Source organism: Rousettus aegyptiacus, unplaced genomic scaffold (genome assembly GCF_014176215.1).
Source record: "Rousettus aegyptiacus isolate mRouAeg1 unplaced genomic scaffold, mRouAeg1.p scaffold_m13_p_6, whole genome shotgun sequence".
NCBI lineage: Eukaryota > Metazoa > Chordata > Mammalia > Chiroptera > Pteropodidae > Rousettus > Rousettus aegyptiacus.
The window spans coordinates 88,932,644-88,959,935 of NW_023416309.1; the positions used below are offsets into that span (position 1 = coordinate 88,932,644).

A 27,292-nucleotide genomic window follows, 5' to 3' on the forward strand; every position below is an offset into this window, starting at 1 on the left:
CATTTTTTCTTTGACCGTGAGAAAGGACTTAAAACATCATACCCCTTCCTCCCAACCATTTCTTTCTTTCTTTTTTTTTTTTTAAATGTACCTCTCTTTTTTCCTATTATATTCTTGTTTATTGACCAGATGAGGAGTTTTATCCTTATGGTTACCATAGAATTCTATCCCATCTCATGTGAGGTTTATTTCTCGTTTAAGGTCTACAATTTCAGCAGCTGGTTGATCAGGGACATAGGATTGTGCCTATATTCTCCTGATTCCCTCCTCGTAGGCACCTCAGTTCTCATCCCACCTCGAGTAGGTTATCCTGAGCAAAATCTTGGCTTAAATGGGTGTATTTAAAAATGCATAAAATGCTATTTAAAGGTGAATTTGTTTACTCAGGACACTACCCCACCATCACCATTTTTATTTGGAGAGATGACCACTTCAATTGTTAGTACTGAAATTATGGAGTTAGACCCTCTGTTCTCAAGAATGGCTGGCTTTGTATTGCCAAATGCACATTTTCTGAATTCTAACCACCCCACCCCCCACCCCCAGCTGGTTGTGGTGAAGTAGTAGTCCATGGTGGGATAACTGGGCTTGTTTCTTTGCAGGATTTAACACTACCTGGTGGGCAGCAATTCCTGGCCCAAGCCGGCGGTTTTAGGACGCGCAGTGAATGTGACTTTCATCCGCTGCGTCCCACCAGTCCCACGCTGCGGCACGTGGCCGGGGCGCCGGGCGGCCTGGTGCGCGGTGCTGAGGGGGCGGGCCGGCTCACGACGTGAATCGCCGCGCGGCGGGAACTCGAGGCCCCATTGGTCACGCTGGGAGGCGTGGCGGGGACTCGTGCGCCAACGGTCCCCGGGTCCGCGGAGGCCGGGGGCTGCCAGGAGGGGGCAGGGCGAAGCGAAGGCCGGGGGGATCGAGAACGGGGTGGGAGAGCCAGGCTCGGCGGGGCGAGGCCCAGGGCCCGGGTGGGGCGATGGAGGAGGCGCTGCTCTCCACCCCCATCAACCCCAACAACTTCCCCGCCAAGCTGTGGCGGTTGGTGAACAGCCCTCGCTACCGCTCGATCCGCTGGGACGGCCGCGGCGAGGGGCTCCTCATCGACCAGCCGCTCTTCGAGGCCGAGCTGCTCAGCCCGCCTGGGGCCGGGGCCGGGGGCGGAGGCGGCGCCGCTGGGGGTGGAGGGGGCGGCGGCGTCGGGGGCGCCGGGGCTGAACCCGAGCTCTTCAAAACCACCAACTTCACCAGTTTCATCCGTCAGCTCAACCTCTACGGCTTCCGCAAGGTGGTGCTGGGTGGGCCGGGCGCGGCAGGGCCCGGGCCAGGGCCGGGGGTCGGCGGGCCGGCGGGCGACGGGCCGCTCCACCACTTCCACAGCCCGCACTTCCGCCGCGACCAGCCGCAGCTTCTCGTCCACCTCAAGCGGCTCACCAGTGCCAACAAGGCCAAGCTGGCGGCCGGCCTGGAGGTGCCCTGCCGCCCGCCCAACCGCTTCCAGAGGCTCCTCATCACGTCGGCCTCCGCCTCGGCCTCCACCTCCCCGCTGCAGCACCAGGAGCCGCCGCCGCCCGCGGGGCCCCGGCCAGAGCCACACGGTGAGTCCCATCAGGCATCCAGCATCAGGCCTCGGCCCTCGCTCATTGCAGGGCACATGGGCTCAGGGAGCAACCGCCACTTCAAAGGGCATTGTTGTACAGCCTCACTTTTGAGATACCCGAAATGCGCCCAGAATCCACTTTCTGCTGTGCTTGCCAAGAAATTGGTCATGTCACCGCCATCGTTCTCACTAGCACCAGCACCCCTTTTTCGCCAGCAACTCCTCTGGAAAGAGTCCGAGCTGTGTGGTCCGTTCTGTGTCCACTAGCATCCAAAAAGAATTCTAGGCTCTTTCTACTCCTCTCGAACTCTAAACCTCCATAACCTTTTACCTTCTTGAGACCCAGGCTCTCCACTGTGAACATCTAGAATAAGTAGCCCTTTGTTGAAACACCAGGTCTGGTAGAAACACAGAAGGGCCGTCTTTGTTCCATTGGGAAGCAGAACAGAGTTACTGTACAGACTGAGACTATGATGAAGGTCAAGGTAGGAAGGAACAAAAGCGGCAGCTAAAAAATCTTAGAATATATATTCCGACTAGGGAAAAGTGAACAAGGTGCCTTGAGTGGAAGTTTGACTTTGAAGAGAGATGCCATCTCCCACCCATTGACACAGCTAAGAAATCTTGGAAGAAGTATTCTGAAAATAATCATATTTTAGGCACCAAGTTATGTATAGAAAAATAGACATTGTTTATATATATTAAGAGCAAAAATATATTTTATTGTTTATCAGATATTGTGTCTATGTAGAAGGAATTGGCTAAGCATTTCTTTCATTGGAGTTAGAGCTGATCTTTACTTAAGATGTTCCAGTAGGACACATGTAAGCTAAAAATGATTTCTTTACAGCTTTCTAATTTTAGTTAAAAAGAACATCAGAAAGCTTACATTTATGGCCTTTGACTTTTTGATATTGGCTACTCTCTGTATTGATAAAACTTTGTATGTATAAATCTGTATTTACTAACAGAAACTCTCTTTGTGATGGAAGATTATTTTGTAAACTTGATTACTGATGCTCCCTGCCTCTTCCAGGAAGGTGAGAGTGGTACCATTCCCTTTCTCTGTTTAGAGAGTCCATGATGTGAAGTCCAAGAAAGCAACAGGAAATAATATTGAGAATTCATTCTTTGTCTTCAAATAGGAGAGTAATAGAAACATTTTCAGCATGTTATATAATAATGACTTTAATGTAAAGATGTCTGGGTTACTTTTCAGTTATGGAAAACTTTTAAAACATTTAAATAAAAGTAACATTATGTTCAATTTAACCTGACCCCAGGGTTATGAATGAGACAGTACTTTGCTCCTTTGGAATTTAGAAGATAAGGGATTAGGTTGTGTCTGTGGAGTTTAGAAGATAAGGGATTAGGTTAGAGTTCTAGTAAAAAGTTGGAAAAATAGCAGTGGCATAGGAATGTTCTAAAGGAATTCTAAAAGAATATTAAGCTACTTCCATATGATGGCCATTGATTTTGGTGGGGAATTGAATGGGGAAAGGCAATGGAGACAATACCATGGCATACATTTGGCAGAATCTCTGCTGTGGATATTTGTTTTTCAGGTTGTGTATCTGGTGAGCCTAAGGAGAAAAGACTGGAAACTGTGTTCTTGGGAGAAATAGGCTAACAACTTCAAACAAAGACACATACATACACATGCAAACAAACTTTGGCTCAAGTTTTTCTCTCTGATTTTCTTTTTCCCTCATGTATCTTAATGGATAGAGTCTATTTTAATTGAAATACAGGGGCTATATAAGATCCAGTTCTCTTATGTGTAAGTTGGTCATCAGTTTAAAGAGTATTTGTTGAAAAACATGTAATTTAGTTTTTCAGTATAGATAATACATTAATCCACATACACCTAGATTATTGTAGTTTTCATGAATTTCCTCTTCTTTTTTTTTTTTTTTTTTTTTTTTTACCATTCTACCTGCTGGTATGTGCAGAAGGTAGGTCGAATGTGGATCGCCTACACTATAGTCTTGGTTCACTGGGAATTGTGTTACTGGTTTTGGTGCAATGTAATTCTAAGTTCAAGAATACTGGCCCAACTTTGTTTTACTTTAATTCCATGTTCTAAGTCTTTGGCTCTATTTTTCTCACCTAATTTTATTCTGCTTGAATTGCCTTGGTTATATGCCTGACTACACTGCTATTTCTTAGTTTCCATTTTGTTTCGTGTTCTACTTCAGTTTATGGTCTGTTCATAAAAGATATAAACGCTCCTATCTTTTATAGTAGGATCCTCAGTTTAGGATCTAGTTCTCTTATCTAAATCATTGAGCCAGCTGTCCCGTTCACTTTTTGAGAATGTACTTGATGAGAAATGTGAGGATTCCATCCTCTTCCTTTATTCGTTTGTCCACTTTTGTTATTTCATTTTTAGTGGCAATTTATTTTATAATATTTGTTCAGACTTTCTAAACTAAGTAACATAACAAGTCTGAGCAGATCATCTGTCTTTGCCAGGGGATACCAAGCTCTTAAGAGGCAAGTCGTGGGCAAGAGGCAAGTTCCTACCTGAGGACTAATTGTCTCAAATCCATTTGTACAGAAAGAATTGAATCGTTAAGAACAGAAATTCATCCTGCCTTACATTTCCAGGATTCTGGATTTAAACTTTGCCAAATATATCTTAAAGATCTGAAGACGTAGGCAATGACTGGTAAAGGTCAGAATAGAACCTTGTGAGGTAACTCTTAACAGAAGAATAAATGAGAATGAAACATGTTTTAGATCTTTATTTTGACAAACAAATTTAAAGGAATGTCTTTTTAATCCTAAGTGTCCCTATGTTGGCAACATCTAAAATATATAAATATTTGGCCATCACTCAGAATTTATTATGATAGAAGCAGAATTTATAATTTAATTCAGATCTAAACCAGAAATTAAGAAATCAAATTCTTTAGTTAGCTGCTTCAGTTATTGACAGTCTAAAAATTCATCAACAGCTTGACTCTAAAAAGGGTGGAAAAAGGATTAGTGAGCTATTGCGCACTATAGCAATATGTAGTTTTAGCATGTGAAGCATCCAAGGAAATATCAAATGTCAGGTAATTTTGGATCTCAAAGACACTTCTCTCAAAGAGCAAAATACGTTTCTTTAGGTTTTAAAAGAAAGAATTGTTAGTGATGAGTTCAAAGTATATATATATGGACTTTTTAGTCAAGTAGCATAAAACTATATTTGTACTTTAAATGAAAAGAGGAAAAGTCGTTTTTAAGAGCTATGTCATTTAAATACAGTCTTCGGAACTAAGATTATTTTTTCCCCATTAGATTTAGAGCTCTTGATAACCAAGATTCCAGAATTTTTTGTGCATATTTGTATGTAGGTATTTGTTTATTTTTGGTATTAATATTTTATTTTTTATTTTATTACCTTTTTAAAGAGTTGATTTGAGCAAAAATCAGTTTGAATTAGGCAGTGCCAAACCAGAAGCAGTTAGGAACACTCCCTAATGCTTTATTCTTTAGAGGAACTAAACACCATAGAAATAAAATGAAAGATGTGTAACATGGTAGAATGGTCTTACAAGTTAAGTATTTGGAAAAGTAGGTATTTGAGTGCCATCTTTCACCATGTAGTTTAACAGATGAGTAGAGTGTAAATTCAACTTTCCCTCTTATCTTATAGGTTAGTTTAATAAAACAAATTGGAATTTGCGAACCACGTGATTTAATACATAAAGCCCTCCTAAGGAGTAAATTAGTTTAGCTTTATGTTTAAGAACCACAGTTTATAAAATAAATTCAGCTTGTAACAACATATTTTCCTTTGCCTCATTACATAGTATTGCCTTTTCTGTCTCTTCCTTATCTCTACTTTTTAATTTCTTTCTACCTTGCTAAGTAAGAGAAAGCAAATATCAGAATTTCTGGGCTCGAGTATGTGGATTTTTAACAAATTCACCAGGTGATTTGATATAAGTCAATGTTTAAAAGCCACCAATATCTAGGAAGGGACACTACTAGAGATACTCTGAAGAAAAAAAGACCATGGAAAATTATTGATTGATTTAAGGAATGAAGAAGAGAACTAGGTCAAAGTTTTCAAGCTTGACTTTTCTGCAAAGATTATTGTTAAACAAAATTGAAAGGGAGCAAAGATCATTAGATTTATTTTGGTTTGTGTTATAGTTCTTATTGTTCCACTTATTTCTTTTATGTATGTGGTTGAGTGCTTATTTTTGTGCCTATTAAGGTTCCTAAATGATTTGAAAGGCTGAATGGAATTTCTAATACTTCTAGGAAGTAGCCTACAAATTTGGGAAAATTTGGGTCAATTGATTGGGGTAAAAGGTAAGGTAACTGAATGATCTATAAAAGGCTTTTAATATTGAATATTTGATTTAACATTAGATTTAATTCTAGAGTTTGGCCACTTTGTCTCTTACGACAGTCATATTGAGAACCAAACAAAATTTGTTTATTTCTGAGCCTTATGTGTATAATCTTTTATTCTGGATTCTGAATTTGTTTTTACCAATACTAAATTTCTGTTGTGTTAAAAATAACTGAGAACTCAACATTTCATAGGTGAAGAGTAGTGTGTATTTTGTGATTTTTAGTTTACTATGTCCAGTGGAATAATGTAAAATTAATAATTATGCCCTTCCTCTTTTATACAGGACCAGTGGCCGTAGGACAATTTCACCGGTCATTCCGACGAGATAGTTTGTCTCCTTACTCCTACGTATCAACTTCATCCCACAACCACAATACTTTCCCTCTGAAAGGTTTAGATCGGACCCCGATTCCTCCTAGAACGTGGCAGAACTCCCTTGGGATGCACCCAGGACAAGTGGAAACGTCTCCCACTTTTTCAGATAAAGGGGTACCATTTCCTGTACTTCAGAGGTTTCCAACTGAAGTTACCTATACCCTGCAGCCCAGCGCCACTCCTGTCCACGTTCAGCAAAGTCCTCAAACAATGGTCAGCTCCTCCCAAAAATATAGTAACTATACACCCTCGGCGCAGTACTCCCAAGCCTACTATCCAACAGGTATGAGAAATTCAAGTTCAATGACTTCTCTTAAGGTACTTTATAATGATCATATATATTTATAAATGCATTTCTTCATGCTTAAACAAAAATAGGAATATACACCTAAGAAATGTAAAAGATTTCTCATTAAGACATTTTTAAACAATACAGAAAATTTCATTGTATTCTTAGGGATTGTGAAAATTCTGTTGGTGCATAAAGGTGTATGTTTTTAGTGAAACTTCTATTATCCTCAAAATGTCTCCTGATAATGAAATTACTACTTAGTACACTGGAACCTTACTATAACTCTATCTTTGGTGCAGAATTATTTTTTATTCTTAAAAGAATGTTTATATACATATTATATACTTTTATATTTTTTAATTTTATCAGTGAAATTACCTCAAAGTGATATCATTTTAGTTTCTCAGTAATGAGGTTTAATAAAAGCATAATCTTCATCTCTTAAAACTATATATTTTTGGTAAAAACATGTGGTTTGACAGTGCAGGCCCTGCAATATTAATCTCCGCCAACTAAGAACTGGGAATAGCAGAGAGGAGAACCTGACAATGACAACTGATTTAGAGCTTAGCCAAGAGCATTGAAGACATATTTAACTGGTAGATCTCAAGCCCCTAATTGGGAATCTTAATGTTAGTGACCATCCTTTTAGTTTCTGGAGTGGGGGGTGGGGGAAAGATACAGTTTTGCAAGATAATAGCCTTACCATTTTATTCAAATGTATATTCTGTTTTGCAGAAGCACCATAGCTGTGGTGTGTGTATCATCATGTAGTGTGCTTTACACAGTGATGAAGTGGGGCAGTAGAAACAAGGCAAGGGTCAATCAAGGCTTTCAGAAAAGACCAGAGAGAGAAGAAAGGGTATATTTCTTTTCCCTATGAATTAAAACTCTAGTAATATTCATTTCGTCAGATATGTAGATCTGGAAGCGATCTCTAGAGGTATTAGACTGTTTCTCCCAGGAAGGATGAAATCAAAGCTAAAATAAGTGGAAAGGAATGTAAATTAGAAAAGGGAATTAAATAATGTGTTGCCTTTTAAAAATTGTAAGTCTGGTAACTGTGCTATTTGTAACGGTACTTACTATTTTCTAGCTGTAATATCTAATTATATTCTTTTACTATCGTTTCATTGCTTCTACCTAAATACAGTAGTCAAAGGGATAGCTTTATTTTCCCAAGGCATTTAAGTTTAATAATAATAAAATAATAAAACCAGAATTTAAATTACAGTGGGTTTTATATTTTTAGAGCTGCTACTCTTTTTGTGGATGGAGTTGAGAAAAAAAAGGGGAAGGGATTATTATATGGAGTAAGGATGATTTAGCACTTTTAATCATTTTGCCTATTATAAATTTAAAAAAATTACCTTTTTATATAGAAAAAGGTTGAGACCTAGTATTTTTCTAGATTGTCAGCTGCTACTTGGAAGAACAAAAATACATGTGCAATGTTTAAAAACAGAAGATGACTAATTTCATGTAATAATTTATATATCATATGTATAGCAACAAATAGGGTCAGATTTTTATTAATGAGGAGTTTAATCCAATATTTTAATAAACAAATTAAGCATTGCTATCTAAATTATAATTTTGGCTATCCTTTATATGCATAGACTATAAGGAACATACATATATGGGGGGAGAAAGGGCGGGAGAGAAAGTCTATGTCTTCTTACACTTGCTTTATATTCTGTAGCCCATCAACCGGATAGTAACTCTACCTTTCTTCCTTTTACCATTAAATGTTTCTCTTGCCTTTCCTAAGCTCCCTTTAATCCACTTCCCCCTTCCCATAAACTACTAAAGACTCAGAAGCTTCTGGAGAGTTGAAATTTAGAAGGACTGCAGAAGGGAGATGTAAAAACGTGCTTGGCCTTCCAGTTTGTAATTATGGAGGCATTTTCCTGTGGACATATGAGATATGGTGGTTAGGTTCTATATTGCTACTGGTTCTACCATTAAGGTACACATGGCCATAGTCTGGCTCAGTAGCCAAACTAACCTATATAATGTTTCTATGGGAAAATATATTCCAAGTTCCAAATAGTCCTCTTGGAAACTCCTAGTTCTAAATTTTGTTAAATTATTATGATTTAGGATATGTTATTTAAAAATACTTTACGTTAACTTGAATGTAAGTTTGTAAATTGAAAATTGTCTCCAAGAGTTTGAGGTAAGGACTAGAAAAGAGATATTAAGAGACAGGTCAGTGCTGCTGATGTTTTGATAGTGCATCGAAATAGAATCCTGTGTTACCTAAATTTTTGTTTTGTCTTCTTTAATAGAGATAATTGAAATGAGTCTAAAGTTTCTGAGGTTATGAGAATAAGAAATCTCATAATCTCAGGATGACTTCTAATACATAGAGTAGTTCTATGATACAATTTAGGCAAAAATGCTTTGAACATTCTGAAGTAATAACATCAATAAAAAGTTGTATTGTTAAATAGAAAAGACCTGCTATGGAAAATAAAGTGCCATAAAAATACTGTGCAAGAACTTAATTTTCCAAAATTTTAGGCTAAGGAAGGAAAAAGTAATGACTGCTCAAGCAGAGAGAATATATTGTGATTGCTCGAGTGGGAGTCCAGTGTGGGGCCTCTGAGGAATGGCGCTTCCTCTATTTCATTTCTATATCCCCCTACACGTAGCATAGTGCTTGGCTATACTGGGCCTTTAGAATATAATTTGTTGCATAGAATGAAATGATTCTACCCTTAGCTTTATAGTTAATCATCTAATGTGAACTTCAGTGGATTTCATGTCACTCAGCCTCAATTTCATTTTCTATAAAGTGGCAATAATAATTCGGGCCAGAGATTAAATGAATTAATGCATGTGAATAGACTTTTTAATTTAACACTCTATACATTTAAAGGATAAAATATTTTAAAACCTGTCTTTCAATTATCAGTAGATATTAAAACTTTGAAGGCTAAATAATTTGTAAAAATATATACTTCTCCCCCAAAGTACATATGATTTTTAGATTTTTTATTGAAAAAAGGATGTATTATTTAAACATTTTTCTGAATTGACTCTCAGACAAAAAGAGTTGCTTATTATTGTTTTTCAAGTACATTTAAATTCTAAATATTTGATCTTTAGGCTTCCTATTCTACATAATGTACATAAACAAATAATAGAATCTGGAGTTATAAGAACTTTCTGATGCTGTTATTCTCGTAGTGTGTGTAGTGTGTGTTGTCAGTTTCTCTGAAAAGGCCTGATTTTGTTCTTATGGGAAGAGTACTTGGCATAGATAAACCAGAAAGTTCTCTTTAGCTGCCAGAAGAAACTAAGCAAAAACACAGTTCTAGTTGCCTTTCTTTTTATTGGGGTAAAAATACGTAACAGAATTTACCATTTTAACCATTTTAAGTATACAGTTCTGTGGCATTTAATACATTCACATTGTTCTGCTGGCATCACCACCATCCATCTCCAGAACCTTTTCATCTTCCCCAGCTGAAACTCCGTACCCATTAAACACTAACTTCACATTCCCTTCTCCCCCCAGCTCCTGGCAACTACCGTTCTACTTACTGTCTCAAAGAATTTGACATCTATAGGAACCTCCTGTAAAGAGGACACATACAATATTTGTCCTCTTGTGATGAGCTTATTTCACTTAGCAAATGAACTTCAAGGTTCAACAAAGTTAGCAGCATGTGTCAAAATTTCCTTCCTTTTAATTCTGAATGATTTTCCATGGTATGTATTTACCAATTTTGTTTATCTGTTCATCTGTTGATGTCTGTCAAGGTGGGCTGATTCCATCTTTTAGCTGTTGTGAATAATGCTGCTGCATGGGTGCACAAATATGTTATGCTTTCATTTCTTTTGGGTATATGCCCAAGATGACCTTTTCTTACCTCATCATCAATGAGGAGATGTTGGAGTTCTAGTTGCTATAGTAAATTATTTTGAAATTAAATTGATAGGATGTTTTTCCTTTTGAGCATTTATATCAAGTATTTTCTCATTGTTGACACTGCACAATTCTGGAGTAGATTTAAGTTCAAAACATTTTAATTATCTATTTGAGTTACCTACATAGGATAAAGTGTATGAAGTTATTTTCCTAACCTATAGTGGGAATGAAAATTTTTACTTTTAGATAATTTTTAGTAATCTGGCTTTTTTTAATTTCTGAAATTGTTTTTTAAGATATAATCAACTCTTACATTTATGTCTGAAATAGAATCTTGTTCATTATTCCCAGTTTTTCATTCTGTATGCAGTTTAATGCCTTAAGTGAACACTACCTTCAGGAAGATGGTGGAAAATCTTTATGCAGAAGAATGTGTTTTAGGACATAGTGATAGACTCAGTTGTATAAATGTTTGTGAATTCACAATGCTTTCATAATACACAGATTAATTTGTCGTATATTAAGCACACAGTTGCATTTCTATAGCTATGTTTCCATATTCAATAAACTTACTAATCTATTTTTTGATTGTACAAAGTAGGACTGCACTGATAAAGAAGTAGCCATTGAGGAATCTCTTTAGATTATCTATTCAAGTCCTTCATGCAGTTACTTTTCTTCTTTTCATTGGTTACTGTACACTTTAAATGACATTCACTATTTTGCCGTTTCCTTAGATACCAAATCAGCTATCCACTAAATATTAATATATTCTCAGTTGTATATTTTTATTTTCACAAGAAATTTCTTTTAGAGTATACTTTACTCAAAATATGTAACCGATGGAGTCAAACATAGCAATATCAGAAAATTAAAGCTGTTACCTTTCATTAACTTATTTTTAATGAAACTCTGATGGTGCTCTGATAGGTGAAAACCTGCAGCCTCTGACTGTTTTCCCACCACCAGGGGGCTCGATTTTCCTTAGCTGTTAAAACTAGAAAAAAAGTCCCAATTGTTTTGAGTTTTGGCAAACCTTGAAGACTCCTTGGCGTTTGGCTTTTTGTTCATTTAACTTATTTCTTAGGATAGTTTTGCTTTCAAATATCTTGGGGGAAAAAAATTAAAATCCAAAACAATTTAATTGTATATTTGAATAATCTGCAAGGATAAGGTGTAAGAACCTGTTTCCCTAACCTATATTGGAAGTGACAACAGCTTGAATCTTTCGTGGCCATCTATGTTTTATCTGGCTTTTTAATCACTGGAATTGTTAAAATGATATAATTTAGAAGACGTCAATCCTTTTATTTGTATTAGAACTAGAATTCTGTCCATTATGTCAAGATTTTCTATTCATGTGTAAAATTTAATGCATTAAATTATACCTTGATATAATAAGAAAATATTTCTAGTATACTTTTATGAACTTCTGACATTTTAAAAATCAGTAGTCAATAATGGAGAAATAGGGAAGCATTTCAATGCATTTTTACAATCCTAATTTACTTTCAAAGATTACAGAATGAGATTATTTAGTAATTTTATTAAAATAACCAAAATATGGAAAATGTAGACAGAAAAAAAAAAAGTGCCACCTTATAATAAAGACACCTTAAAAATATTCAGCAAGTAAGAGTTCTAGTAAATTTACAAAGTTACATTTTAAGAAGAAGGAAAGATTAAGGAAGTATTGTAGTATATTAAAGGGCATGTGCTTTGGAGTTTGATTACTGCCTCTGTCAGTACCAGCTTTGTGACTTTCGGAAAATTATTTAACATCACTGAGATTTAGTTTCCTTATTTTTGTAAAGCGATGTTAATACCTCATTCAATTGTTGTTTGGATTAAATGAGGCGATATATGTAAAGCACCTAGTACTGTGCCTGGAACATGGTAGATGCTCAATAAATGTCATCCTCTGTTTAATCCAAAGGTGTGATGTTATAATTGATTCTCATTCGTTCTGGAGAGTCTCTCTCTGGAAAAGAGGAGACTCAACCTATTATTACGACTGCACCTGTAAGTATAACCATCCCAGTATAAAGAGTTCAATTTTTTCATGGTATCCTAGCTATAAAGAGAAAATTTCTTTCATTAATATAATAGCAGTGTTAGCTATTTATTTATTAATTGCTTACTGTATGCCAGTACTATTCTAAGTGCTCTATGCATATTAACTCATTTATTCCTCACAACAAACAAGTTAGGTAGATACTATTATTACCCCTATTCTATTAGGATGCAGAAACTGAGGCCCAAAGAAATTAACCTTGCTCAAGCTATTAAATTTTTAGATCTAGGCTCTAAAGCCAGGAAGTCTAGCTCTAGGAATTGAATTCTTAACTGATTGTCTAAATGTTTAAAACATTTTTTGCATAGATTTCACTGGATGCATTGTATAATGGTAGGACTGTTTGGACATTTGTCATACTTATTTTATCCTTAAAAACACACTCTCCTCCAAATGTTTGTTACTATCAAAATGATTGAAATAATTATTTTGGAATTCGAATATATATTCTAATATTTTCAACAAAATGAAATTACTTTCAATAAGAGTAAATGGTTAGAAAGGTAACAAAATGTTTAGGTGCTAAAGAAATCATTTATAAAAGTAGACATGACCTTTTAAATGACTTTTAAAATTAGCATATTACTGTGCTGTTTTCAATAAATATTAACACCTAACTGGACTAAATATAGTTTATTGCACCCACAAAGGAAAGCTTTTGGAATTTTTCTTTCCAAGCTGAAAGAAAGGCGTGCCTTGAATATTATAGAGATTTATTTTGGTTGACGGCTTTTCTGTATTTGGATTTGTTCCAGCTGTGCTACAGTGCTGCTCTCCTTCTACCCACATGGACGCTCTCAGTAGTTGTGTCACTCCCACTGCCTCTTCCTATGCACACTGCAACTACTTCCAGGTAAGATCTTGGAACCATGGACATACTCTGTGTATCAGGTGCAATATTATTGACCTTGCACAATTTCAAAGTGTAATTTTATCATAATGAGTAGCCAGAGGTAAGCTGTGGATTATGGCCTCAATTTTCTCAATTCAAAAAAAGAGAGTTGATCTAAATGATGTCTGAAGATTCTTCTTGGCTTGCACTGTCCAATATAGTATGTATTAGCCTCGTGTGGTTTATTTACATTTAAATTCATTAAAATTAAATAAAATTTAAAATTTATTCCTCAGTCACACTAGCCACATTTCAGGTGCTCAATAGTCTCATAAGGCTAGTGGCTACCAAATTGTACAGCACAGATAGAGAACATTTCCATCATTGCTGAAAGTTAGTTTGAACAGTGCTGTTTTAGGCTCTTCCATGGTGAAATGAATACCAGACAAAGTCTGAAAGGATATAAGTCACCAAATGACAGATTGTTCCAAGGTAGTACAGATAAGTACTTTTTTTTTTAAGAAGAAAAATGATGTCAAAAATGAAAAATCTAAGTGTCCTTCAATTATCTTCTAATTATTTATTATGAAACAATTGCTTCAATCTAAATGTTTTAGACTGATGTATCTAGGATAAGATTAAAATCCTTGCTTTGTATTTTTATGCTACAGTTGCTTAACGATTAGAATTATGTGTTTGCCTTTGATATTATGTAGCCAAGATTGCTTCTGTTCTTAAGATAATATGTTACTGGTGGCATTCCAGTACTCAAAAAAGGACATTATTTTTTTCTTTTTTTTCTGAAAAAAATCTTCAAGTCAAGTTATGATTAGATTGTTGTTTGAATAGTATAGAATTAGATTATGGGACTTAGTTGGACATTTTTAATGGTAGATATCATCAGTTATGATAGTCCAGTCTACTTATCTTGACTGGAGGGACATATCTATCACACAAATTAAATGTTCTTATTTTGGATTCAGAAATACTCTCCCCTGAATCATACAGGAGATACTCTGACAGCATTCATATCTTATGTATATGCCTTAAATCATTTAAAATATCTTTAAAGACCTTTTCTTACTACAAAGAATACATGTTCCTTATAGGAAAACAGAGATAAATAGACATAAAATTTTTAAATGGAAAGAAAGGGTAAGTATTTCAGATGTCATTCTGGAAATAAATGCAATTAACTGGATTGTAGGTATTGGTGAGTGTGCATGAATGGTCAGTTTATTGTAATGGTTAAGAGCAAGAACTCTTGAGTAAGGTAACCCCAGGTTTCAAACCTGGTTCTATCGGTTATTTCATTACAACTTTGGGTAAATGACAAAGTTTCTCTTAACATTAGTTTTATTATTTGGATATGGAGATTATCACACTTCTTGTAAAGATTAAGTGAAATAATGTATTTAAAGCACTTCGTGTGTGGTTGGCACGTAGTGAGAACTCAATAAAATGGTGCTGTTGGCTATAGTAAAAGTAGCTTGATGCTTAAACCATTGAAATGTACATTATTTGGCACTAGTGTTCTTTAGACCATTGATACAGTCTTTGTAGTGCTTTTGGCAACATTGATGCATGAATATTTTATTTAGTAACTCTTCTTATTTTATATTTATAATCTGAGATAATTAACAAACATTTATTGAATGCCTACTCTGTGGAAAGCTCTGCATTTGGCAACATCAACTCATTACATATTTTATTTAATCATTACTTTTAAGTATTTTATTACCAAGCATGCAGTTGAATGTCTACTCTGTGCAAAGTACTACGTATACAAGAATGCATCATATTAAAGATATCAATCTAAAAGTGACTGCTTTTTTAAAAAAAATCTATTGTTTTATTTTTTAAAATAAACAGTCTCAGGAACCAAAGGACATTCGATGTTCCATCCATTTTTTCCCAGATCATTTGGAACAGTACCTCCCCCTGAATCTATAGAAGCATTGGTGGACTTGTGAGCATCCTGTGTTTGAAATTTTCTTACTATGTTCCTAAAACAGTATATGATAGATACAAGTGATGTTTTTGTTTGTCAACCTTTATGGAAGAATTTGGTATATAGACATTTTATCAGTAAATAAGTATTTGGGTGCTATAGCTTTTTGATTTTGTATACTTTAACCCTGAGAATTATTGGTCCTTTCCAGTATTAAACTTAGCATAATGGTTGACATATAATAGTTGCTAAGTAAATGTTAAAATAGAAGTGAAGCTACTACTGCTGAAAAGTTGATTGGTGTTTAAGTTTTCTTAGTGATCTTTAAGTTTATTTATTTTTAGCATTCACCAGTCTAAATGTTGTTGCTTTTCCTCCTTAATCTTATATTTGATTTTCTATCCAAACAGTCCTATTTTCTCTTTTCCCAGAATCCTTCAATGCAATCCTCCTATCCAGTTGAATTTCTGCCTTCTAATTGGCCTTGCAGTGCTACTGATGAAAATAAAAAGACAGAAGTAAACCTAGAGGCTGTTTTTCAGATAGTAGATGAGTTGCATTCCTCCCCTAAATTGGAGATGGTAAAGGTGGAGCCTGTTGAGAATCAGTGCCCAACATCTCAGTCTAACAGAGGCCAACATATCCTAGCTAATTCAAGCAACAGCAATCCATCTTCCACAAGTCAGGCTAGCCAGCTGGAGCCACTTACTCCTGTAGGCTCAGATATTACATCTTTTGTGGTCGGAACAGAACAAGCAATTACTTGCTCTCTACCACAGTCACCTGAGTACATCTATACCATCCACACAGCTCAGCCTGTTGAAAATACTACAGTGCAGGAATCTGCAGCCATCCAACAAGCTCATGTCAAACTGAAGGAGCAGCTAAGTCATAATCCATCACCATCTTCAGTAGTATTTGTGCAGGAAGGGCTACCATTCAGCGCACACCAGGTAAGGGGAAAAGAAAAAATTCTAATAAAGCTAAAAGTACCTAGTTCTTGCTAAAGACTGTTCTAGTGGAGAGTTTGTCCAGATTTTATTTGGGGTTAATACGAAGTCATTGTGCTTTCCAGAAGCATCATGCCCCAGTGGTTCTGCACAAAAGATTCAGAAGGAAGTAACCTTAACCCCCAAGCATCCTCTCACTCTGTTATGTGGTCTGAAGTCAACCTCTAGAGAGGCAGTCTGATTAAGCATTGTTGTATAAGATTTATTTTCATGTTAAAATCATGACTTGAGTTTTGTTTCCTGTTTCCTGTTTTAATATGGATGGACTAGATGTGTTTGACTGATTAATTCCACTACTCAGAAGGGATGGTTTATCTGAAAGATAATAACAGGACTTCCTAGCCATTTGCAGCATGGAAGTAAGGAGATGGTTGGAGGTCTTTTTATACTTTCTTATAGCATTATTGAATTCTAATTTGATTTGTGAGTATCCTGTGAATTTCCTTACTAATTTCTACATTTCTAAAGCAGGACTCTGACTCTTGCTATATTCTGAAGGTAGAGGGCTAATTCCTGTATTGCTGCTAGTTTTTGACCAGAAAATGAATAAACTTTGATTCTAAAAGTACATACAAATTAAATCATTTTTTTTGAATTAATAAGTGTTTTTTTTTTTTGCTACTTTTAATTTTTTTCTTGACCTTAGCTTGATATATATTTTTTCCATTTTATATATTTTCCTTTAATGGGACTGAAAAAATCTTCATTGTAGAGATACCCCAGATAACTTTTAGGCAATTGTTTTTAATGTGGTTTTTTAGCTCTAATTTTAGATCCCAGTGTCTTAAAATTTCTATCAACCCATTATCCTTTTTGAGCCCAACTGTTGAGACCCAGCATATTATATGTTAAAATAATATAAATTCAGTAGATCGAAGATAGGCTTATTCTATTTCAAATATGCCTATGGAAACAACACAGAATTTGTCTTTTTTCTTGCCTAGTCATATCTAAAATATTAGATTTCATAACTTAAAATTGCATTCATATGGTTACTTTTTCTTTAGAAAATATATTTGAACATCACAGCTTTTGAAAGCTATGATTTTAACTTCTAGCTTTATTTCAGTACATAGTTTTATTTTAAAATAAATTCATGAAGGATTAGAATATTTCAGAAGTTGATCACCTTGAAGAAGGATTCAGCATTCCGGAGTCCAGAGAGCTAACCATCACACATGGACAGGGATTTAACATTCCAAAGAAAACTTAGGATCTCCAAGGAAGAAATTCTCATAAGCAGGGTGGACCTAGATTTTATAGGGGCTGAACTGGGTAAGCCAATTTTGAGGGCCTCTTTAAGACGAAGAATACAAAATTAGTAGAATGAAGTGTCCACAGCCCCACTGGCATCATCTAACAGGATTATGCATATGGCCATTCCAGTATGACCAGTAGGAGGGGAAATCTGATGGAAGGGATGTTAGAGTAGAAAAAGCTCAACCAATTGTAAATTTTTATGTGAATTTTACAAAAAAAAAAAAAAAAAAAATCAACAAGCTTTATGGTAAACCTTCCTCGGACCATAAGTGAATGTTTTGGGTTCACATACATTTCAAAGGTTTGTGTATGGGGAATTATACATCTTACTGCCAAATATTGAGATTAGATCAAAGGTTGTATCATTTGTAAGGATCTTTATAAGCATGTTTGTTAGATCATGTTTCTATAATAGAACTCCTATAAAATAACTTTTAGTAGATATTTAGGGGAAATTCAGAATAATGAATGGGTTTAACATTTTAGGTGGATGCCAGTATAAAATGCCAGACCAGTCCAACTGAGAATATCTTGCCTTCAGAACAGATGGGATTCCTTATTTCAGAAATGGGGCCTGCTAGCAAGCCTAGTAAAGACACAGGTTTATCCACTCCAGCCAGATACAGAGAGCGAAGAAGCAACTCACAGCAAGGAAAGTCCCCTGGTAAGGATTATTGTGCTCTGGGATGTTAGAAGTAGAAACAAGGTATAGAATTAATGTACAAACAACAATTTTTCTGGGTCTTCATTTATTATGACTTGTGTTATACTTATCACATTGCTATCTTATATAACTGTAATTTCAACTATATATTTTTTCTTAATTCTTGTAAAGTATGTAAAAGTTATTTTCTCTAATATTTCCCATAAGAATTTGAGCTTTTGAAAAGATAGAATGTACTAAGTAAAAGCAAAGGAATTTGGATTACCTAACTAGGAGAAGGCAAGGATGAAGGATAATTTAATAATTTCTTCAGATGCCAAAGACTTGTAATTATAGATGTACTTGTTCTCTTATTAACAGACTGTAAGACAGGAGGGAATGTGCCTGAATGGCGGTGGAAAAATTAAATGGATGTTAAAGACATTATGCTGAGCACATTATAAAGACACTATAAAGTATGACGGTGGTAGTGAGACTTTTTTCTAGTGGTTTAAAGGAGCCCAGAATTAGCGATTGTTTTAGGCACATCCAGTTGGTTCTACTCTTTCTAGGAAAATTGGGCAAAATCTTTTTTTTTTTTAAAGAAAACAGTGACATCTCATAAAATGTGTTTCTTATGTGATTAAATTCATCAAAGTCTAGTGGATAACTTTCTTTTTTTCCTTTTTATTTATTTTTTATTTTTTAGGCGAGGCAACCTTTGGTTAACCTCACAGATTGCAAGGCCCTTGTCAGTTTACCATCCCTTATTTTTTTATTTTTTACACCTACAGCACCTGGTCTTCCTAGGTGGTTTCCCACCCAAGTACTAACCAGGCCCGACCGTGTTTAGCTTCCAAGATCAGACAACATCAAACTTGTTCAGGGTAGCATGGCCGTAGACTAATGGAGAACTTTAATATTCTCAAATTACATGCTGGTCAGAAGCATGTAATTCACAGTTTTTGTAGAATTAATAATGTCAAGCCATAATTTAACCTATAAAGATTTGAAAAATGTTGAGAATTTCTGTGAGAATTTCTCCAAAAAGTAAACTAAGAGCTATGATATGATCGAAATGTTGCTCTGTCTCATTGGGTTCTTTCTGCAAAACACTTTTTAGACTATCTTAATCACTCATTCATTAAACTTAGCTTGCACTGTCACTTTTAGTTGTTTATGATCCAATCCATGATAAAAGATTTAAGATTTCTCATCACTGAAGATTTTTAAAACAATGGCATAACCTTTGATGGCAATTTAAAAAAGAACAAGAACTGATATTTACTGCATACCTATTTTTACACCATACAGCAGACTCGATGATAGTGCTATTGTTACCATTTTAAAGATGAGGAAACTTAGGCTTAGAGAGAATAAGTAACTTGTTCCAGGTCACACATTAATCAATGTAGCTAATATTCTACTCAATCATTCTGTTGATTGTGTCCTTTTATGCACAAGAGTTTTTAAGTTTGATGGAGTCCCATTTCTGTTTTTGCTTTTATTTCCTGGACTTTTGGTGTCCTAGCCAAGAAATAATTTCCATGTCCAATGTCATGAAGTTTTTCCACTGTTTTCTTCCAAGACTTTTTAAATTTTAGGTCTTATATTTAGGTCTTGAATCCATTTTGAGTTAATTTTTGTATATGGTGTAAGATAAGAGTCCAATTTCATTCTTTGGCATGTGGTTGTCTAGTTTTCCCACCATCGTTCGTTGAAGAGATGGCCCTTTCTCCATTGAGTAGTCTTGGCATCTTCGTTGAAGATAATCTGACCATATATCTGAGGGGTTTTTTTCTGGTCTCTATCCTAGTCCATTGAATCCAGCAATGTTTAAAAAGGGTAATGTACCACAACCAAGTAGAATTTGTCTCCTGAATGCCAGGCTTGATTGATTTTCAAATGTTAAACAGTTATTAACCATATTAACAGAATAAAAGAGAAAAATTATTTCAATTGATATGGAAAGTCACCTAGCAAAATTCATCACTCATTCATAATAAAAACTCTCAATAAAGTAGGAATAATAGAAATTCCCTCAAAATGGTAATGAACATCTATAAAATATGTGTAGTGAAGTTCATAATAAATGGTGAAAGACAAAACTGTTTACCCCAAAGACTGGGAATAAGGCAGGGATGCCCACTTTTAACACTTGTATTTAATATTGTAGTGGCAGGCCTAGCCACTACAATAGGCAAGAAAAAGAAAGAAAAGGCATAAAGATTAGAAAGGAAGAAGTAAAACTGTATAAATAAATGAATTTAGAAAGGTTTCAGGACATAGGTTAGCATATGAAAATCAATTGTATTTTTATAAACTAACAGCACATAATGGGAAAATGAAATTGTAAAATACCAAACATTTACAGTAGGATCAAAATTATAAGATACCTAGAAATAAATTTAACAAAGATGTCTAAGACCTCTGCACTAAAAACTACAAATTTTGGTGAAAGAAATTGAAGAAGATATAAATGGAAAGATATATCATGTTCATGGATAAGAAGACCTAATGTTAAAGTGACAGTTCTCCCCAAATTGATCTATAAATTCAGTGCAATCCCAATCAGAATTCTAGTAGACTTTATTTTAATGATAAGCTGATTCTCAAATTAAAAAAAAAAAAAAAAAGGCAAAGGCCATAGAGTAATCAAAGCAATTTTTAAAAACAAAAAGTTGTAGGACACTTTACCTGATTTCAAGACTTACCATAAAACTACCATAATCAAAATATTGGTGAAAAGATAGACATATAGGTGAGTGAAACAAAGAGTTCATAAACAGATTCACAGTGTGGTCAGTTTGTTTTCAAGAAAGGTGCCAGGGCGGTACAGTGGAGAAAGGAAAGTCTTTTCAGCAAAAGTTAATGTCGACCCATTCCTCGCACCATACGTAAAAATTAACTCAAAATGAATTAATTACAGGCCTAAATATAAAACCTAAAACTATAAAACTTCTTGAAAAAAATAACAGAAAAGCTTTTTTACTTTAGGGTGGGCAGAAATTTCTTAGAACATAGAAAGCATAATCAATAAAGAAAAAATTGATAAGTTGGATTTCATCAAAATTTAAAACTTTTGCTCTTTGAAAGATACCATTCAGAAATTAAAAAAGCAAGCCAAAGGCTAAGAGAAAACATTGACAACACATACATCAAAATGGGCATTTCCAGAATGTAAAATTAACTCTTACAACGTAATCAAAAATGAAAAGATATGAACAGACGTTTCACCAGAGAAGATATACAGATGGCCACTAAACACATGGAAGCATATGTTTAACATGTTTAATTATCAGAGAAGTCAGATTAAAACTACAGTGTGATATCACTGTACCCCCATAGAATGGCTAAAATTTTTAAAAAGGAAAAAAACATGACTATACCAAGTGTTGATGGGGCACCTAGAGCTTTCATACATTGCTGTGGGAGTTAAAAATAGTATAACCACTTTTGGAAACAGTTTGACAGTTGGCAGGAAAATTAAGTTAAACATACAGCCACCACTCAATTCAGACATGTCCACGGAAAGACATACACGAATGTACAAAGCAGGTTTTTTCGTAATAGCCAAACAACTCTAAAAACAACTACAAATTTCCATTAAAAGGTGAATCAATATATACATTATGGTATTTCCATACAATGGAATACCACTCAGCAGTAAAAAGGAACATACTAGTGATATATACAAATTATTATGTTGAAGTGCTCCTTGGGGAAGATGCATTTCCTTGGAGTGATCCAATTTTTGTTGTCTACTTCCTGCTAGAGTGGATATAAGGGTCTGGGGATTACTTTAGAGCCTGAAAATTACACATCTGGCATGCCAGACTTGTTATTTCTCTGGCATTCAGTTCCTTTTTAAAAAATATGGTAGACTTTTGTTTCCTTTGGTCATTCCAAATGTGAGTTATAACAGTCAGAGATCTCATTTAAGTAGTTTTTAAGCCTGGAAAGTGTGGTATTTGATTTACTCTCTGTACTTTGGCCATCCCTTTTTCTCAACACAAGGGCACCCTATATTGAGATCACCTTCAGGTTTGGGAAGCTCACACCCTTAATCTGATCTTAGCTGTAGAGCTCTCTCCCATTGTCTATCAAAGGCACTTGGGAAAAGCTGGAGACCCTTTTTAGAGCCACCTCTTAGAATTGCTTCAAGTTGGGATAAGAAAAAAGGAACCTCCTATACACTGTAATTGGAATATGAATTTGTAAAGCCTTTTGGAGGGCAGTTTAGCATTATCTGTAAATAACTAAAATGCTCATGTTTCGACTCAGGAATTCTACACCTAGGAATCTCCTACAGAGTTCACTATAATGTAATTTATAATAGCAAAAATTGGGAAAAAGCATATATACCTGAAATAAGGAACTAGATAAATTATGATAAATTCATGTAATGAAATACTTTGCAACAATTTAAGAAAATTAAGTAGCTTGATATGTTGTTACTTGGAAAGATAGTAAGTGTTCATTATATGTTAAATGAATGAAGCATGTTGGAGCATAATATGTCTAGGATAGTCCCCTTTCTAGGAAGAATAAAAGAAGGAAAATATATACGATATAATTACAGAAAAAAGCCTGGAAGAAAATGATAGCACTGATATATATGTACCAGTGATTACCTCTGGCAAAGTAGAATTAAAGGTTTAGAGAGGTTTTTGGGTTTTTTTACTTAATTTGTATATGAATCTACACAATGGTGGGAGTATGGGAAATTTTTACCCCCTCTCTAAAATTTTCCTAGATTTTTTAAATTGAAAAAAATCCAAAAATACTAAAAATAGTTTAAATACTTTGAAGTATTCCTATATAGTATGAATACAAAAGCCTCAAAACAATAGGAACAAGTGATTTAAAGAATGTTTTGAAAAAATATTTATATCTCAAATATTAAATTTACTTTCTAGGTTTAGATGTGATTGACTCAGGCTAACTTTATCCCACACCAAAAATTCTTTTCCAAGATTTCTGAGGATTTCTAAGGCTTACAGTTGCTTTAATTGGCGTTTCTGCTTCCGCTTAAATCCAGGTTCATTCATTTCTCACCTCCTAAAGCTGTTTTTTTCCTGCTCTATGCCATACCAGATGCAGTGCTTACCCACTTCTTCTGATTTCTCCCCTCCCCCAAACTTTACATTAGGCATTTGTACGTGTAGCACACTTTTCTGAAGATTTAGGAAGATAGAAAATACTTGCATTTCACATATTGTAAATAATTTAAATGGAGTATTAGGCATCTTTCTTTCTAAAAGGCCTTCAATGGCTTTTCCACTTTCTTACCTTTCCTTATCACTAGTCAATGTAGCCTCCTGCCATGTTGTCATCTTTCCTTGTACACCACCATACCTTTTCTTTTCCTGTCTCTTTTTATCTTGTTTTTTTCCCCAGGTCCTGAATTCTGTGTCTTACTTAGGCAGAGAAGGTTAGGTGTCTCATTTTCCTAATGTCCTTGAGGCTTCATTTTCTCCCAACCTGTCAAGATGTATTTCTCAATAATGACAATTACCTCTCCAAGAGGAGCTCTGATTAAAATAATAATTTCCCCTCTTTCACTACATATTATGGTTACATAAGTGTAATTGATAAAATAATTAGCACATTAATTATCTCTATTAACTCTTCCTGTTTGTTTGGTTTTTTTTATGAGCAAAGCCTTATCCTTCTGTCAATGGTGTTGATAGATGAGTCTTAATTGACCATGACTTCCTGCTGTGAAACAGAGAGTTGTGAAATATTGGCATTGTTATGATGTCTGATCACATTTTCATTTTATTATGATCAGGAAGCAAATAAATGACTTATGCTTAAGCCAGAACCTCTGCAAAATTTAGCTTTTGTAATGAAGATGTAAGCAGACATACAATTTATGAAGTTACAAATTTCTTTCTTGACAGAACTTAACCTAACAGTTGGTCTATGAAAACATGGTCCTGTGGTATTAAGAGACTTTAATCAAAGTCAGTATAAGATGTATATATACTGTCTGTTAGAGGCAGTAATTTAGGTATTAGAAAACCTAAATTAAAATCAGATTCTGCCGTTTATTATGATTAACTTGGAAATATTAATTTTACTAAACCTCAGTTCTTTTATCTGTAAAATGAAGATAATAATGATATAATACATAACTGTCTTCATATGGTACCTGATGGTACATGGTAGCAAAGAAATTTTAGCAATAATTCTTTTTCTAATACTTATTATGTTTATTACTATTAAATCATTTTCAAACAACTGGTCTCGCTTAAATTCACATAGGCTCCCAATATTGCCAATAATCCTATAATATTTCCCTAGTCAGTGTGCTCTCCATTTTCCAAAGGTACTCTATCATATCATCTCTCTACTCTGACTTCCAACACCCCTCCTCTCTTTTCATTCTCAGCTATGATCTTGTTTCTTATTTTACTGAGAAGATAGAAGCAGCTAGAACTTTCAGATCTTCCCACCAAAAAATCTATCAGTCTACCTCTTATTGTAGCCCTCCCTACACCCTGCCTTTTCTCTTGTTACAGTGGAAAAAGGCCAATCCTTCCATTTGTATACCGAATTCTATCCCCTTTTATGTATGTGTGAACCTAGCACTTACAGTTATTTCCCTGTGTTCTTCAATAATCACATTTTACCTTTTATATTAGATAATTCCGATCAGCATACAAATATGTCATCATAGGTTTTATGTTAAAAAAAATTCCTTTTACCCTTCTTTCATTCACATTTCCATCCAGCTGCTACTCCATTTTTTTGTTCCCCTTAGAGAAATGCTCTTGAAAGCGTATCCTTTATCTCGACCAGGTTTTCCAATCAGATTTTCATTCCTGCTGCTCAAGTAAAACTGCTCTTGTCAAGGTTTCTGATGACTGCCACATTGCCAAATTCAGAGGTAGGTTTTCAGTCATTTTACTGCACCTCAGCAGCATTTGAACAGACTACTTTACACTTCCTCAAGTACTTTCTTCACTCAGCTTCTGGAACACCACCCTTTCCTGGTTTTCCTTCAGCCTCGCTGGCTACTCCATAGTTTGTTTTGCTGAATCTTCTTTATCTTCTCTGACTTCTATATATTGATGAGTCCCAGAGCTCAGTTCTTAGACTTCTTTTCTTCTCTCTCTCTATTTAATTCCTAGATAATTTCACCAGTCTCATTGTTTTTATTATCATCTTTATTGTGATAACTCCTAAATTTATATCTTAGATCTCAATCTTCTCTGTACTCCAGACTTTCATACCTTATTGCCTATGCATTTTTGTTTGGATGTCTAATAGGTGTCCCAAACTTAATATATTCAACCCTTTGGTTTTACTTATTTCAAGAATTAGTACTTCTAGCATCTCTAGTCACTCAAAAACCATAGGGTCTTTGACTTGCTACTCTCACTTTGCACGTCCAACCCATCAGCAGATCCTATCAGCTCTTTCTCAGTGTAGATACAGAATCTGATCATTTCGCATCACCTTTGCATGCTGTCACTATAGCCACTACTGTCTCTCGCCTCAGTGACTGCAGTAGTTTCTTAACCAGTCTTCCTGCTTCCACTGTTGGCCTCCCTGGTCTTTTCTGCACACAGCAATCTGAGTGATACTCTTAAAGCATTAATTATTTCCTTGATTAAATTTTCCAATGGTTTTTTTTCCCTCTCACATTTAGAATAAAATCTAAAAACTTTTACTGTGGTCTACAAGAGGCTGAATTGGCTTCTGGCTACTGCCCTGACCTCATCTTCTATCACCTATCTCCATCATCTATTCCAGCCATAGTAGTCTCTTCACTATTTGAACATATCAGACATATTCCCGCCTTCACATTGCCATTCTCTCTGCCTGAAATGTTCTTCACCCAGATGTTCACATGGCTTGTTCCTTCATTTCATTCAGTTCTTTAATCAATTGCCAGTTCATCATAGAAAACTTTCTGACCATACTGTTTGAAATAGCCCCCAAGTCCCTATGTCCAGCCTCCCTAAATATCTATTTTTCATCTTTTTCTTCTGTAGTGCTTATCACTTCTTGACATTTTCTATTTATTCGTTTTCTCCCCTTCTAGAAGGTTAGATCCGTGATGGCAAGGACTTTGTTTATTGCCATATATCCAGCACTTGGAATATTACCTGTGGCACTCACTATTTATTGAGTGAATTAATTGCTTTTTCCTCCATCAGATTCTCTATAATCTTACTGATGTACTTTTTAAAAAATCCTTGGAAAAGGGTAATCTTTTAAAAATTGGGATAAAATACACATAACATAAATTTTACAATCTTAACCACTTTTAAGTGTATAGTTTAGTGGCATAAAGTACATTCACATTTTCTGCTACCACAACCGACTCCATCTTTAGAATTCTTTCATTTTGCAAAACAAACTCTGTACTCATTAAACAATAACTTCCTATTTCTTCCTGTCTGTCTGAGCAATCTTTTAATTAGCCAACCAAAAGATAAGTTTTGAACATATGGAGAGTCAAACCACCCCTCAGGTTTCTTTTAACAAGTACTTACTGAACAAATTCCCTGGGCTTGGTACTGTGCTAGGTCCAATAAGGGTACACAAATAGTGTCCTTCACAGTTCTATTCTGCTGGAACCAAGAATTGTATATGGTGTATGTCTTATTACTAAAGATACCATACCATATCTTGTTATTATTCTCTGACATTGAAAACTGAGATATATTTGGGTATGAATTTTATTTTGTAGCCATCTTCTCTGCTTTCTGCTTCTTGTCTGGTGATTTCAGATTGATAGCAAAAAAATATATTTTAGATGAAAGTCATGTAACATAAAATTAACCATTTTTAAGTGAAAAGTGCAGTGGGATTAGTACATTCATATATTGTGCAACCTCTACTCTATCTAGTTCCAAAACATTTTAACCACTCTAAAAGAAAACCCGACAAACATTAGCAGTTGCTCCCATTCCCTCTTTCCTCAAGCCCTTGGAAACCACCAATCTGTCTTCTGTTTCTGTGGATTTTCCTATTATGGATATTTTATATAAATGAAATGGAATATGT

The 27,292-nt window shown here is 35.1% G+C and overlaps 1 protein-coding gene across 1 annotated transcript in view; it reads left to right on the forward strand.

Moving 5' to 3' along the window:
• Nucleotides 1-959: 959 nt before the first annotated feature.
• The window catches only part of HSF5 (heat shock transcription factor 5), a 34,481-nt gene continuing 8,148 nt past the window's right edge, over nucleotides 960-27,292 (forward strand). The window contains exons 1-5 of the mRNA XM_016123094.2: nucleotides 960-1,592; nucleotides 6,235-6,609; nucleotides 13,328-13,425; nucleotides 15,787-16,308; nucleotides 18,112-18,289. Coding sequence (XP_015978580.2) covers nucleotides 974-1,592; nucleotides 6,235-6,609; nucleotides 13,328-13,425; nucleotides 15,787-16,308; nucleotides 18,112-18,289 — 1,792 coding nt within the window. The 5' untranslated portion in view covers nucleotides 960-973. The remainder of the gene's footprint in view (nucleotides 1,593-6,234; nucleotides 6,610-13,327; nucleotides 13,426-15,786; nucleotides 16,309-18,111; nucleotides 18,290-27,292) is intronic.